General features: G+C 45.1%; 1 protein-coding gene across 1 annotated transcript in view; it reads right to left on the reverse strand.

Annotated features, from left to right (window-relative positions):
* Positions 1 to 13,501, reverse strand: part of TTC7A (tetratricopeptide repeat domain 7A) — a 180,273-nt gene that overhangs the window by 93,724 nt on the left and 73,048 nt on the right. The window contains exons 12-14 of the mRNA XM_081903881.1: positions 11,904 to 12,021; positions 6,524 to 6,581; positions 3,778 to 3,850 (exon numbers count right to left, since the gene is read on the reverse strand). Of these exons, the coding sequence (XP_081760007.1) occupies positions 3,778 to 3,850; positions 6,524 to 6,581; positions 11,904 to 12,021 (249 nt within the window). The remainder of the gene's footprint in view (positions 1 to 3,777; positions 3,851 to 6,523; positions 6,582 to 11,903; positions 12,022 to 13,501) is intronic.

Raw genomic sequence — 13,501 nt, forward strand, 5'->3', positions numbered from 1 at the left:
GGAAAACCTAACCACAGAAACATCATGCGACAAAAATGTCACCTTTTCCCCAAAATCCAGGTGGTGAATGCAGCCAGAGCACTGCCAGCTACTGGGTTAGAAGTAAATAAGGCACAACTTGTGGGGTGCATATGGAGACAGATATATATTATTAGAATTTATTAAATTTGTATTGAGTTACTATGATAGGGGGCTTGTTCACATATGTTGGCTTAGTCTCTCTTTACCCGAAGTTTGATCACTCTAGACCAGCCTATACATGATATAAAATGTGTCTTTGCATTTATAAGTGTATATTGGATTTTTAAAAAAATATATAGCAGCTGTTTATGTTTTGTGGGCCAGTCCGGATCAGAACCATGGGATGGAGGGAGATGGGTTTAACCCTCTCTCCCTGGTGTTGCTTGCCAAACAAAAGTTGTCCCCACAAAAGCAGTTAATTACCCTAGGTGGGAAGCTGCTACTGATGATTTTCATTTGTGTGTGTGTGTGTGTGTGTAAGGTTAACACATGCATCATGGTCCTAATTTAGATTGGGGAACCTGTGACCGCTATTTAAAAGCAGAGGGAGGAATTCAACATCACAGTCTTTTGATCATTCCATCAGCGCAAGGACTTTAGATTTCCAGACACAGAAGTTCTCCTTCTTCTCCCCCAATGTGCTGTTCCCCTGGTTCGCCTGGTCACCCCACCCAAAAAAAGATGATTGTGGGTGCATGAAGGAGAAGGAGAAGGCATGAAAGCCAGGCTTCTGCTGAAGGAACTCATTCACATCATTAGACTCAATGTATAAATATGAAGATGCATTTAACAGAGCATGTCATTTGGCCCTCACAGATGAATGGACGCACTCACTGTTTGAGAAGTCACTGTGTGATGTGACAGCTCTATATGTGGCGGCTGATTCACACACACAATTTTCACTTGACGCCACAGCATGTGTGATCCAGCAGCAGAAGGCTGCTGTACAACAAGAAAATCCCTTGGGTGGGTGGTGCAGAGGAAGGGAGGGGAGAATCATCTTTAATGGAATATATAGATCTAGAGTGTTGCTTTACTGCAGGTTTGCTTTGATAATACCGTATATCTGCAGAACAAATGCAGCTGAACAGCTTCTTCCCCCAACCCTTGCTATTCCTGTGCACAGAAATATGAACACTGAAAAGCCATTTCACAGTGGTTTTCCTACACTGGTTTGGTTGAGTTCATCAATATAGTTCTCCAACGCTGCCAATTTAAAAGAAATTGTGCTTGCCTTTTCCTCTGTATGTACTAAATGAGGAGGATCCATGATTAGGAAATGCTGGCTTCCATATTACTACACATGGCTTGCTGAACTCTGGATTAGACTACTGCAATGTGTTGTAAGGAGGGATGCTCTTGAAGGCTAATCAGAGAGTAAAGTTGCTCCAAAATACAATGCCAAGGATACTGACTCATATCTGCCATACAGACCTGTCTGTAATCATAATAATCATAATTAATTTATACCCTGCCTATCTGGCTGGGCTTCCCCAGCCACTCTGGGAGGCTTCCAACAAAACACTAAAATACAGTAATGCATCAAACATTAAAAGCTTCCCTAAACAGGGCTGCCTTCAGATGTCTTCTAAAAGTCTGGTAGTTGTTGTTCTCTTTGACATCTGGTGGGAGGGCATTCCACAGGGTGGGTGCCACTACCGAGAAGACTCTCTGCCTGGTTCCCTGTAACTTGGCTTCTCGCAGTGAGGGAACCGCCAGAAGGCCCTCGGTGCTGGACCTCAGTGTCCGGGCTGAACGATGGGGGTGGAGACACTCCTTTACATCTACTGGACCGAAGCTGTAGGTGCTTTTGTTTGCTCCCAACTGGTTTCCAAGCACAATCAAAAGTGTTGCACTTGCTCCCATATGAATCTGCCCAATTCTCCCCAGACCACACCTCCTTCCTAGACCAGGTTCCTCACTGACTCAGCTCTGTGCTCTCCTCACCTGCTTTGGCAGACCCTCCAAGTGTCCCTATTTTTCAGGGAGAGTCTCGGATTTACAGAAGCTGTCCTGGTTTCTGATTTGATCCTGGAATGTCCCTACTTTCATGGGACAAATGTTGGGAGAGAAAGGAATAGGGTGTCTCTATTTTCATCAGAGAAATGCTGGAGGTCATGTTTGATAATGCCTTTTCCTGGGAAGGAGGAAGAAGCGTGCAGGAACCTCTACTTCTTGCAAGGCCCATTTCCCCACCACCACCATCACAGGCATGAGGCCCCAGAAGTTTGTCTACAAACTAATATGTCCCTCAGATTGAAAAAGCAAAAGTTGCTGGCTAATGTCCTGTGTCTACCTGCTGTTTATTTTGATCTAAGAAATTGTGAAGTCAGGATGAACGAGAATCTTCTGAACTGCCTTACGGAGCGACAATGGCCAGTGAGAAGCAAGAGCACAACAAAATGACTCAACGGAATCTGGACTCACAAGCACAAAGCAAGGAATGGACTGAGGACTTGGCCCTGGTCTCGTTCCATTCATTTTGGAACGCTGCCCTTATGTCAGTAGCCACCAAATTGGCTGATGAAAGCCTCGGCCGTGGCACTTGCCAGTTCATACAATCTGCCAGATGAATTAGTAAGTATCATTTAGGCTTCAGTTAATCAGAAAGAGAATACATTAAATAGTTTAAATTATTAAGGATATTAAAAATGCATTACGAAAATGTTTATCATGAGCTATGCTGGCAAAAGCAGAATCGGATATTTCAGAGGCCTAAAAATAAATATGTCTCGGGTGTCAGCAACACACTCCAAGCGTGCTTTAAAGATTTATACCGTGTTAAATGGAGGAAAACAAGGCTGCCTCAGAAGAGGAAGGACGGCACTAATCATGAGTGAATATTGTTTGCAGGGTCTTAGGTTGAACTACACTTAAGGCCTTCATGCCTCTCTGACCGATACATAATTTCCTCGCTCTTTTGTTTGTGTTTGTAAAGACAGGTGGTAGCTCAGGCACAAACAGGCACAACACCTATATCCTATACTCAAAAGAGAGCTTTGAGCAGAAATGAGGCATTTTTGGCATGCCTCTGGAGGCTAGCATTCACCAGCCTGGTGACTTGCGGATGCTTTGGACTACAAGTCCCATCATGCAATTCAAACCATCTGGAGGGGACCAGGCTTCTGAAGGCTATAGTTGAACTGGCACAATACTTAACCTCAGTGATGAAAGGACAGGGGGAAATTCAAAATTTAGCTAAACCGAGTACTTTCTTTGAAAAGCATGGCTCCGCATTATGAAAACTATGTTGACTTTAAAACAAATCCATAACACAGATCTTGGAACCGTTTTGAGGGTTTTAGTCCTCAGGCCCCAAAACCTGCAATAATATTTAGCTTGGTTCCCTAGAATTATTATTACCGTTACCATTACTATTATTTAGATTTGTATACCACACTTCATCCGTAGATCTCAAGGCAGTACACAACATAAAATTACAATTAAAGATACACAAAATACATAATAAAAATAAGAACAGAAACAAACTTTTTCCAGTGTCTTTAAGTCTTCCATTAATAGCAGAGTAAATTAAATTGTAATCTGCATCCCTCAAAAGATGGCAAAATATGTAATAAGGGTTCCCTTAAAACTACTGAAGCACCTTTGGCTTCCTAATAAGCAAGTCAATTTGGAAAGAACATACTGAAGGTAGAAAGTTTGGAAAGCACTATGATAAGGGAAAGGCCTCTTTGAACTGCAACTACAGATATATGACAGAGCATCCCAAGAGTCCTTTCTGCTGCTTGTACCTACCTGTCTGACAAGAGCCAGCTGCAATGAGACGTAGAGGATGATTTGGTGGTCTTCAGGTGCCAATTGACGTGCTCTGTAAAACACAAACACAGAGAGCATGGTAATGGTTCATTTTATATGTGTTCCTATGCATTGCGCTTCTGGAAGCCTGGATATTTAAGGAACACGCCTAGAAAGTGGTGAAAGCGAGTAACAGTTTCAGGTTTAGCGGTATAAGAGATCAGCTTTGTGCGAAGATATTATTTATTGGGTGTCATTGCTCGGGGATTCTGAGAAACGCCTCCCAAAACCAGTACTGTAGCAGAATATTGGCATTTAGGGAGGAAGAAAAGGATGCTAACACGCATATTGCATGCGAAAGGTCCCAGGTTCAATTCTTGCCATCCCCCAAAGGGTCAGACAGCATAGTGTGAAAGACATCGCTTGGACAGCAACACTGATCAGAACAGACAATGCTTGCTTTGACACAGCAACAGTCTAACCTCAGTTTAAGGCAGTCTTCCTATGTACATAGCCTCAGCACTGATGCCTGCTTCGTAGCACCTTCAGCTCTCTCAAACCACCCTGTCTCTAGCAAATATACAGTGGTACCTCGAGTTACAAACGCCTCAGGTTACAAACGCTTCAGGTTACAAACTCCGCGAACCTGGAAGAGTTACCTTGAGTTGAGAACTTTGCCTCAGGATGGGAACGGAAATCATGTGCTGGCAGCGCAACAGCAGCAAGAGGCCCCATTAGCGAAAGCACAGTTTCAGGTTAAGGACGACCTCTGGAACGAATTAAGTTCGTAACTAGAGGTACCACTGTGATCATAAAAATACTCTACCTCTTCAAAATTAAACTTTGGGTTTAAGACACTTCAGGTTACATACGCTTCAGGTTACAGGCTCCGCTAGCCCAGAAATAGTACCTCGGGTTAAGAACTTTGCTTCAGGATGAGAACAGAAATCACACTGTGGCAGCGGGAGGCCCCATTAGCTAAAGTGGTACCTCAGGTTAAGAACAGTTTCAGGTTAAGAACGGACCTCCGGAATGAATCAAGTACTTAACCCGAGGTACCACTGTACTTTTCTTAATGCTAGCAGGCTATTCTGCATCTGGTCAACAAGGATGTAGTTAAACTCTCCCGACAACACCCCCTGTTGGCTACAGGTGGGCATCTGTGATGTCCGATTAGCAATGTTGCCTGCGTCCAAGCCAGAGTTAAGATATCAAGGAAACAAGCCACAGCCGGTGGGGAAAGGTCAAAGGGCTAAAAATAAAGATGGTTTAAGAGTAATATAGGACAGCAATTACATCTAAATAGCACAGTAAGGGAGATGTTACATCTGAGTCTAGGAATGCCTGCCACGTAAAGCTAAATCCCCCACTGAGAGGGAGCTGTGTCCAAAGATGCCTTCTTACAGTTCTGGTTAGTGCACAGAGAATCAGCGAGCAGGAGGAGGACCTTTTCAGTTGTCTCTCGAGGCAGAAATATGCTTTTGCTGATGTCAGGGAACTGCCATCGGAGCCAGAGGCAGAGGGAAGGTTCCAGAGGGATGCCGGAGAGGGTCCCAGTAGGGAGAGAGGCAGCCCATCTGCTGGGGAAGGAAATCAGCGTAGCACCAGTGGAGAAGGGGGGCAGATGGGGGAATCGTCGAGGGGGCTCCAGGACTCTTCACCGGAGACCAGCGGGGAGAGCACGGGTCCTCCGCTGCCCACACCCTCCCTGCGCAGAAGACTTCCGCGCCGGGAGAGTAGGAGGAGACTTGGCGTCAAAGAACTTCTTTGCTGGAAGAAGTTCAAGAAACGCCCACTGACGGATTCTGCCAGCGATTGAGACAACCACGGGTGAGAGGCTGTCCAGACAGAAAGGGTTCACCCAGGTAACCTAGCCAGGAGTGGCGGCAACTTACGCACGAGCAACCCCTAGAACCATTACAGCTGACATGCATTTATTCCCTCGTTAGCACTTAAAACGGGACGTGGGTGGCGCTGTGGGTTAAACCACAGAGCCTAGAACTTGCCGATCAGAAGATAGGCGGTTTGGGCACTGTCTGAAAATCATCCCTGGCCTCTTCCAGTGCCCTTGGGTGAGATAACGGTGCATAAAGCAAAGGGAGCATTGAGTTTATTGCCCATCAGCTCAACATGTTGGGCAATGAAACCCATGCTCTAAAATGTCCCACGAGTGGAAGGATCCATGCAATAGATGTTTTTTGTTGTATTCTGAAATTGCTTTGAGATTATTCATAGCATGTGATCCATAAATGAAACAAAAAAAATATATATGCTATGTGGAAGGAAGGCATACAGTACTACAAAACCAAAAAAAAAAGAAAAAAGAAGATTGGCGGTTCGAATCCCCGCGACGGGGTGAGCTCCCATTGCTCAGTCCCTGCTCCTGCCAATCTAGCAGTTCGAAAGCACGTCAAAGTGCAAGTAGATAATTAGGTACCACTCCGGCGGGAAGGTAAATGGTGTTTCCGTGCGCTGCTCTGGTTCACCAGAAGCAGGCTTGGTCATGCTGGCCACATGACTCGGAAGCTGTACGCCGGCTTCCCTCGGCCAGTAAAGCGAGATGAGCGCCGCAACCCCAGAGTCAGCCACGACTGGACCTAATGGTCAGGGGTCCCTTTACCTTTTTAACACCTAAAACAAGGATAAAGGAGGAAGAGCTCCAATACAAGTAGAAGCCTAGAGACTGCTTCAGGTTTTGGTGTAAAACAAACAAAACACCTGTCAGTTGGGAATCTTTCTTCCTCACCTTTCCAGAGTCTCAAGTGCTTTTCGGTGCAAGTCGTCTTGTGCGCTTTTCAGGGTAGCTGTAACACAAGCAAAAGAGCATGAGAAGTTTTGTAACCGTTGCAGCAAACACTAAGCTTGAATGGCTTTGTGCTCTTTTTTTCTTCCCCCTTTCAAAGTTGGGAAAAACAGTCCGTATGGTTCCTCAAAATAAACATTCCCCTAAGGATTTTATGTTGTGGAGGGGGTGGGGGGGGAGAGAGAAAAAACGAGAGAACGAACACACAGCTCTCCCTAGATCTTGCTGGAGAAAGTATTCCCTGCCTTAATTCATGGGGCTCTACAAAGTGATCACTCCTGTAAGACCAGACCTGTACACAATCTTTCCTTTTTGAGAACCTCCATCTAAAACCGGGCCAGAAATAAAATGTCATGGCAAGTTAGAGAACAGCTCTCCCTAGATCAGGCATAGGCAAACTCGGCCCTCCAGATGTTTTGAGACTACACTTCCCATCATCCCTGACCACTGTTCCTCTTAGCTAGGGATGATGGGAGTTGTAGTCCCAAAACAGCTGGAGGGCCGAGTTCGCCTATGCCTGCCCTAGAACTTGGTATCTTATTTGTTTCTTAAATCTTTGTGCTGCCCTGCATCAACAGAGTTTAGAATGATGCACCTATTCTTCCCCATCTTTAGCCTCACAACAGCTCTGTAGGGCAGCGCTGGGAGATAACAATTGGCCCCAGTGAACACCCTGGCTTTAATGGGGATTTGAACCTGGATCTCCCTGGTCCTAGTCCACCACTCCAGCCACTACACTGCACTGATGGGGTTTAGTCCAGATCTCGCTCCATATCTTCAGATGGGGGTTTCTTCCAGAGATGATTGCCATTCCAGACATCATTGCCAACCAGCCTTCTCTGCTCTTAGCAGCTTCCGTGCAGAACGCTCTGCCACGGAAAATCCCCAGAGCTAGTTTTTAGAAAACAAACCCAACCCCCTTTTCCTGTTTTCATAGGAGACATCCATTCTTTCCTGATAATTCCTGCAGCTGACTTTTGCTTTTCTTGTTGTCTCTTGCTTTTAAATAGCTTCATGGGTTTGCTTTTTTTTTTAAAGTGATTTTTCTCGCAAAGAGTGAAAAAAGCACAATAAAAATGGAACGTGTACGAAGGACCCTTACATTTTAAAAGATGTCCCTAGTTTATTTCACCTGCTTTGGATACTTTCCGCTTGGAGAAGTTCTGCACAACCCCAGAAGCTTGGCATTTTGTCCCTTAACGGAGCCCACGAAAATGGACATTGCCTTGCTGCCTCCGTGTGTTTTATCCCACTAGGTCGGAGAACATGACTACCTGAATTAAGTCCATTCATTTCCATGGGTCTTCTCCCATGTATGACTTAGCCAGAGGCAACCCACCAGTTTCATACACATTTTTGGCTGCAACCCTGAAATGAAACTGCTTTGTTCCTATAGGCTGGAATGAGATTCCAGCAGGACTGGCTGGATATGGGACGGCAGCCTTCGGTCCTCCTGAAACATTTGTGTGTGGTATCTCCCCCTCTACCTGTGTGGATGCCGATGGTTTCCCAGAGCCAGGTTTTTATGAGCTGTTTGCTGAGCCCTGGCACTTCTGCGTGGTCATCTGTGCAAAGCTGTTGGAAGGCTGCCTGAAAGAGAGAGCTTGGGTGCTGCACCTGCTGTCCCCTTGATGTAGGAGACGTGTCTGTCGGGAGCCTGCTGGCTTGGGAAAGAGGGGACAGAACTTTGCCAGAGGCTCAGGCAGTGCAAATGTCCCCGGGTGTGTGTGTGTGTCTGAAACTCTTCTGGGATAGACTTTGGCTTCTGACCAGAGCATAAATTAGCAATGACAGATGTTAGCCAGGCGGCACCTTCTCCTGCCCTCTGCTTTCCTGAGGAGGCTATCCCAGGAGGATCCAAGGCTTTAATGGAATGCTTTGCACCACAGCAAAAAATAAAACTGAAAGAAGGGACTTGATGAACTTGTATCTCTCAAGACAACAGGGAATGAATGGGTAGACTTCTGCAGGCAGTCTGAAGATGTAGAAGCTTGGAGGTGAGGCCACTAGTGAGGAAATGGGTGAAATTTGTCATTCTTATGTCAAACAGATAAGAAAAAGGTGGGCCAATTCTGCCAATTACTGGCAAGGAAGAATTTTAGCTGCTAGCAGTAATTTCCGGAGCAGCTCATGATGTTTCCTGTGCACGGTTCTTTCTTGTTGTTGTTGTTGTTGTTTAGTCGTTTAGTCGTGTCCGACTCTTCGTGACCCCATGGACCAGAGAACGCCAGGCACCTCTGTCCTCCACTGCCTCCCGCAGTTTGGTCAAACTCATGCTGGTAACCTTGAAAACACTATCCAACCATCTCGTCCTCTGCCGTCCCCTTCTCCTTGTGCCCTCCATCTTTCCCAACATCAGGGTCTTCTCCAGGGAGTCTTCTCTTCTCATGAGGTGGCCAAAGTACTGGAGCCTCAGCTTCACAATCTGTCCTTCCAGTGAGCACTCAGGGTTGATTTCCTTCAGTATGGAGAGGTTTGATCTTCTTGCAGTCCATGGGACTCTCAAGAGTCTCCTCCAGCACCATAATTCAAAAGCATCAATTCTTCGGCGATCAGCCTTCTTTATGGTCCAGCTCTCACTTCCATACATCACTACTGGGAAAACCATAGCTTTAACTATACGAACCTTTGTTGGCAAGGTGATGTCTCTACTTCTCAAGATGCTGTGAAGGGGACGGTTCTTTCTAAATACCCTAATTCTATAATGAAAGGGTTCAGAGGGACTGAATAGCCAATAATTAAACCAATGGTTATAACCAATTTACCCTGCAAAACAGAGAGATTTTAGAACAGAACCATCAAATGTGCTAAAATTAGCACTGACTTGCATACATCTCCATCAGTTATCCATTCCTCTTGTACTGATTTATTCACATGGGCTGGAGTCACACACCAATGATTAAGAATTCCAATCTGGATTCCACCAACCCAACGGTAAAAAACGGCACTCGTTTATCTTCTCACACAAAAAGCCAAGAATAAGCCCCAAACACTTGCACCCCCCCCCCCACCTCAGAAGGCGGATGGGGAATCCCCAACATTGAACTGTCCGACATCACCAACCAAGTGAGTCACATAATCCAATACATTGTAGAAGATGAGACAAAACAATGGGTACACTTGGAGAGAGACGTAACCAAAAACACTCCCACCACAGCATACCCTTTTCTCTAAAACAAACTAAGGAAAATCCCCACAATGCTAAACAGGTTGACACAGACCATGCGTGGAACAACACCTGGAAGACACCAGATTGAGGAGGGTTAGAACCAATGCCTGATGACATACCCAGAAGGAAATTTCTGCTCATATATCAGATACAGTAACTAATATCAGCTAGACTCAAGTAAGATATGCCCAACTTAAAAATGGAAAGTGTAATGCTGGTGGTCAACAAAAGAGCTTTAAAGACTCTCTCAAGGCAAATCTTTAAAAATGTAGTATAAACACCGACAACTGGGAAACACTGGCCTGCAAGTGCTCCAGTTGGAGAACAGCTTTTACCAAAGACGTCATGGGCTTTGAAGACGCACGAACTCAGGACAAAAGAGAGAAACAAGCTAAGAGGAAGGCATGCTTGGCAAACCATGATTAACTCCACTGTGTCTCCACTGTGGTAGGACGTGTGGATCCAGAATTTGAATCCTCATCACTTATGGACTCACTGTTAAGATCGTGTTCATGGAAGACAATCTTACTCAGCTACGAGTGATCGCCAAAGAAGAAGAAGAAGCCCAAGAAGTGTTGTTCATCATAAAGCAGGTTCTCTGGGCTTGCAATAGTAAATTCTCTTTTTTATCAGCCAGAAACATGCTTGTTTTTTTCCATCTCAGGCTTATAAAGTCCTTGATTTCTCTCAAGTGGGTGGTTAGCTGAACCTTGTGGATGAGAAGTCTGATTATTCTCCATGATCGGCTGCATTTTAAACAGCTGCTCCAACATGTTTTTCAGCTTCGGTTATCACAAGATGTGGCTTTCTTCTTCTTTTTTAAAAAAGGATTAGACATATCAGAAGAGGTTCAGAGGAGGGTCACAAAGGTTATCAGGGTATGGAAAAGAAGCCCAACGAGGAAAGAATGGCCATTCCCTTGCAGCAGACACTGCAACCATCCCTATTTCCCAGGGACACACCACATTTTCTGGATCCCCTGTCAGGTAAATCCCTGTCCCTTTTTGTGAAGCTGGTCATTCATCAAGTTTCAGCTCTTACTGCATGATCTCTAGATGTCAAACCATAGTTTCCAGGTCATGGGAGGCAGTAGTTCTACTTTATTCTGCACTAGTTAGGCTCATCTGGAGTACAGAATACTGGACACCATCCCTTAAGAAGGATGCAGTTAGGAAAACAGGAAAATAGGAAAGGCTGAATGGGCTTAATCTACAGAAGGGTACACTCTGGCTTAAACTAAGGAGGAACCACTTGATGGGAAGAGCAGTCTAACAAGGGAAGCAATTAGTTGAAAGAGTAGGGTGGTGGGCTCTCTCCCACGCTTGGAGATCTTCAAGCAGAGACTGGCAGGCTGTTGGGAATACTCAAGACCTAGATTTCCTGCATTGATCTCCTTCCAGTTCTATGATTCTACAAACTCATAGAGGCTTATCAACAGCTATCACCCATGAAAAGCTCGCACGAACCTCTCCTCCATGTATTGAGAAATGTACTCTGGAAAATCAGGCGCTTGCAAACAACAGGGTGAGTGGAAACATCCACTTCACGTATTGCTTGTTAACATCCAGGTGCATCCTGTTTAACTGTCTTATGACATTATACTGAGAAATGTATGATGTTATGGCTGCAGATATTTGCATTTGTATGTAGGGGGGTCCTGCCTAGGAGATAGATGATAGATAGATAGATGATAGATAGATAGATAGATAGATAGATAGATAGATAGATAGATAGATAGATAGATGATAGATAGATAGATAGATAGATAGATAGATGATATAGATAGATAGAAAGAAAGATAGATAGATGATTGATAGATAGATAGATGATAGATAGATGATAGATAGATAGATAGATAGATAGATAGATGATAGATAGATAGATAGATAGATAGATAGATAGATAGATAGATAGATAGATAGATAGATAGATATAGATAGATGATAGATTTTTGTTACTATCAAGCAATATATAAATTTTGTGGAATAAATTGCTGACTGCTGTTGGCAACAGAATGGTGGACTAGGTGGACTTTGGTCTGCAAGGGAACTCCTGCATGCACTTCTTCTTAAAATGCATAAGCTTCAGGCGCTTAAAACTGGCATCTCAGAAAGACTGCTGTGCAGACCACATTAGACAAGTCAAACACATTACCATCAGTTGCTTGCAGGCTGTACGTCAGGCCCAAGGCCAGGTAACCCTTGGCTAAGAACTCTCGGGCATCTTCTCCCAAGGCAATCACCATCTTGGCAAAACGCTCTCCTTCCTCCAGCTGTAAGGGTAAGCCAATAAGAGAGACAGACATTACCGGAAGGGCCCCTTTGCAAGTAGAAGACTCCTTTGGAGGGGGGCGGAATCAAAACAGAATATCATCCCTTTGGGATGAACAGTGCATGCAAAAATGGGTTCCTTTGATTCTGGAGTTGATATAGCCATCATGAGTTGCAGCCACTGAGAGCCTTATCCCTCCATAAATCTGTCTAGTCCAGAATTTCCCAAACTTGGATCTCCAGCTGTTTTTGGACTACAAGTCCCATCATCTCTGACTACTGGTCCTGCTAGCTAGGGATGATGGGAGTTGTAGTCCAAAAACAGTCAGACACCCAAGTTTGGGAAACCCTGGTCTATTCCCTTGTAAAAGCCATCTTAAACCGGTGGACAACCCAATGGTTGGTATTGTCAAGTTGTGTTCAGTGGGGTGCTCCCCACATTCTGCAGACCTGCAGCATCTCCACGCCTGCTAAGCTTCTGCTGCAGTTAAAGGCATAAGAGCAGAGCCATTAAAAGAAAGAAAAAACCTCTGGCACGCATGCCTAGCTAAAATTTTGAGCCTGTCATCGGCGTTAACTTACAAGCAGGAAGGACAAGGCCTGCACGGGGCCCGTTGGTGGATGTTCTAAAGTTAGAGGAGGAGCTGCAGATGGGAGACGAAGGACATGCTTGGGAGTCTCTAAGTGTATTCCTCATTAGCTCACAGGATAGGCTGCAGGCCTTGTCAGCAATAATCGACAGTGTCAGCTCTGGGTTAAGAGCCAAGCAGCATAGCTTAGCACTATTGGACAGATCCTCCTTCTCGGAGACTTTGATTAGAGGCTCAAGTTTTCTTTAATGGTTTGACTTGGAGCTAAACCAGGTTAGACACAAATATTTCAGGGTCCGATGGGAAAGCATTCTCGATACCCAGCCTTGTCAATAACTCAGCGGTTTGCTCACCTCCTTCGTCCCAGAAAGGTTAAACATAACTCGGCCTGCCAGAAATGCGCTTGCCACCCCGACCCTTCCAAAAAGATCCCCTTCTGCGGAGCCTGTTTTGCATTATGGTTGTGAACAAAGAGTTTGTAGAATCACAGAACTGTAGAGTTGGAAAGGTCCAGGTTCTGGGACACTAAGCCGGAATAAAATTCCAGGGTGACCAAGAAGCCTCAGGCTACATTAAAAGTTCTGCAACCTCTCAGGGTTCCTTAGCTGTCAGAGAGAGCGAGAACAAGTTGTCATCCTCTCCTGAGCTGTAGGAGGTATGCACAAATAACACTCAGCAAGATTTGCCAACAAGCTGCATCCAGCCGCTGCAAAATATAATAATCTGAGCTCTCCACTGCCATCATCGTTGATAGAAACTGTGTGTTTTGTTAGCAGCAGCCTAACTCCTGAAAGCTCTTTTCCCCGAAACAGGGGGAGGCAGTTTCCCACAAACCATGTCATTTGACGGAAGGTTTAGGAATGCCTATTTGAGCCATGCCCACAGGCACAAT

The sequence above is a fragment of the Podarcis melisellensis genome, assembly GCF_964234715.1.
Source record: "Podarcis melisellensis genome assembly, chromosome: 3".
Taxonomy (NCBI): Eukaryota; Metazoa; Chordata; class Lepidosauria; order Squamata; family Lacertidae; genus Podarcis; species Podarcis melisellensis.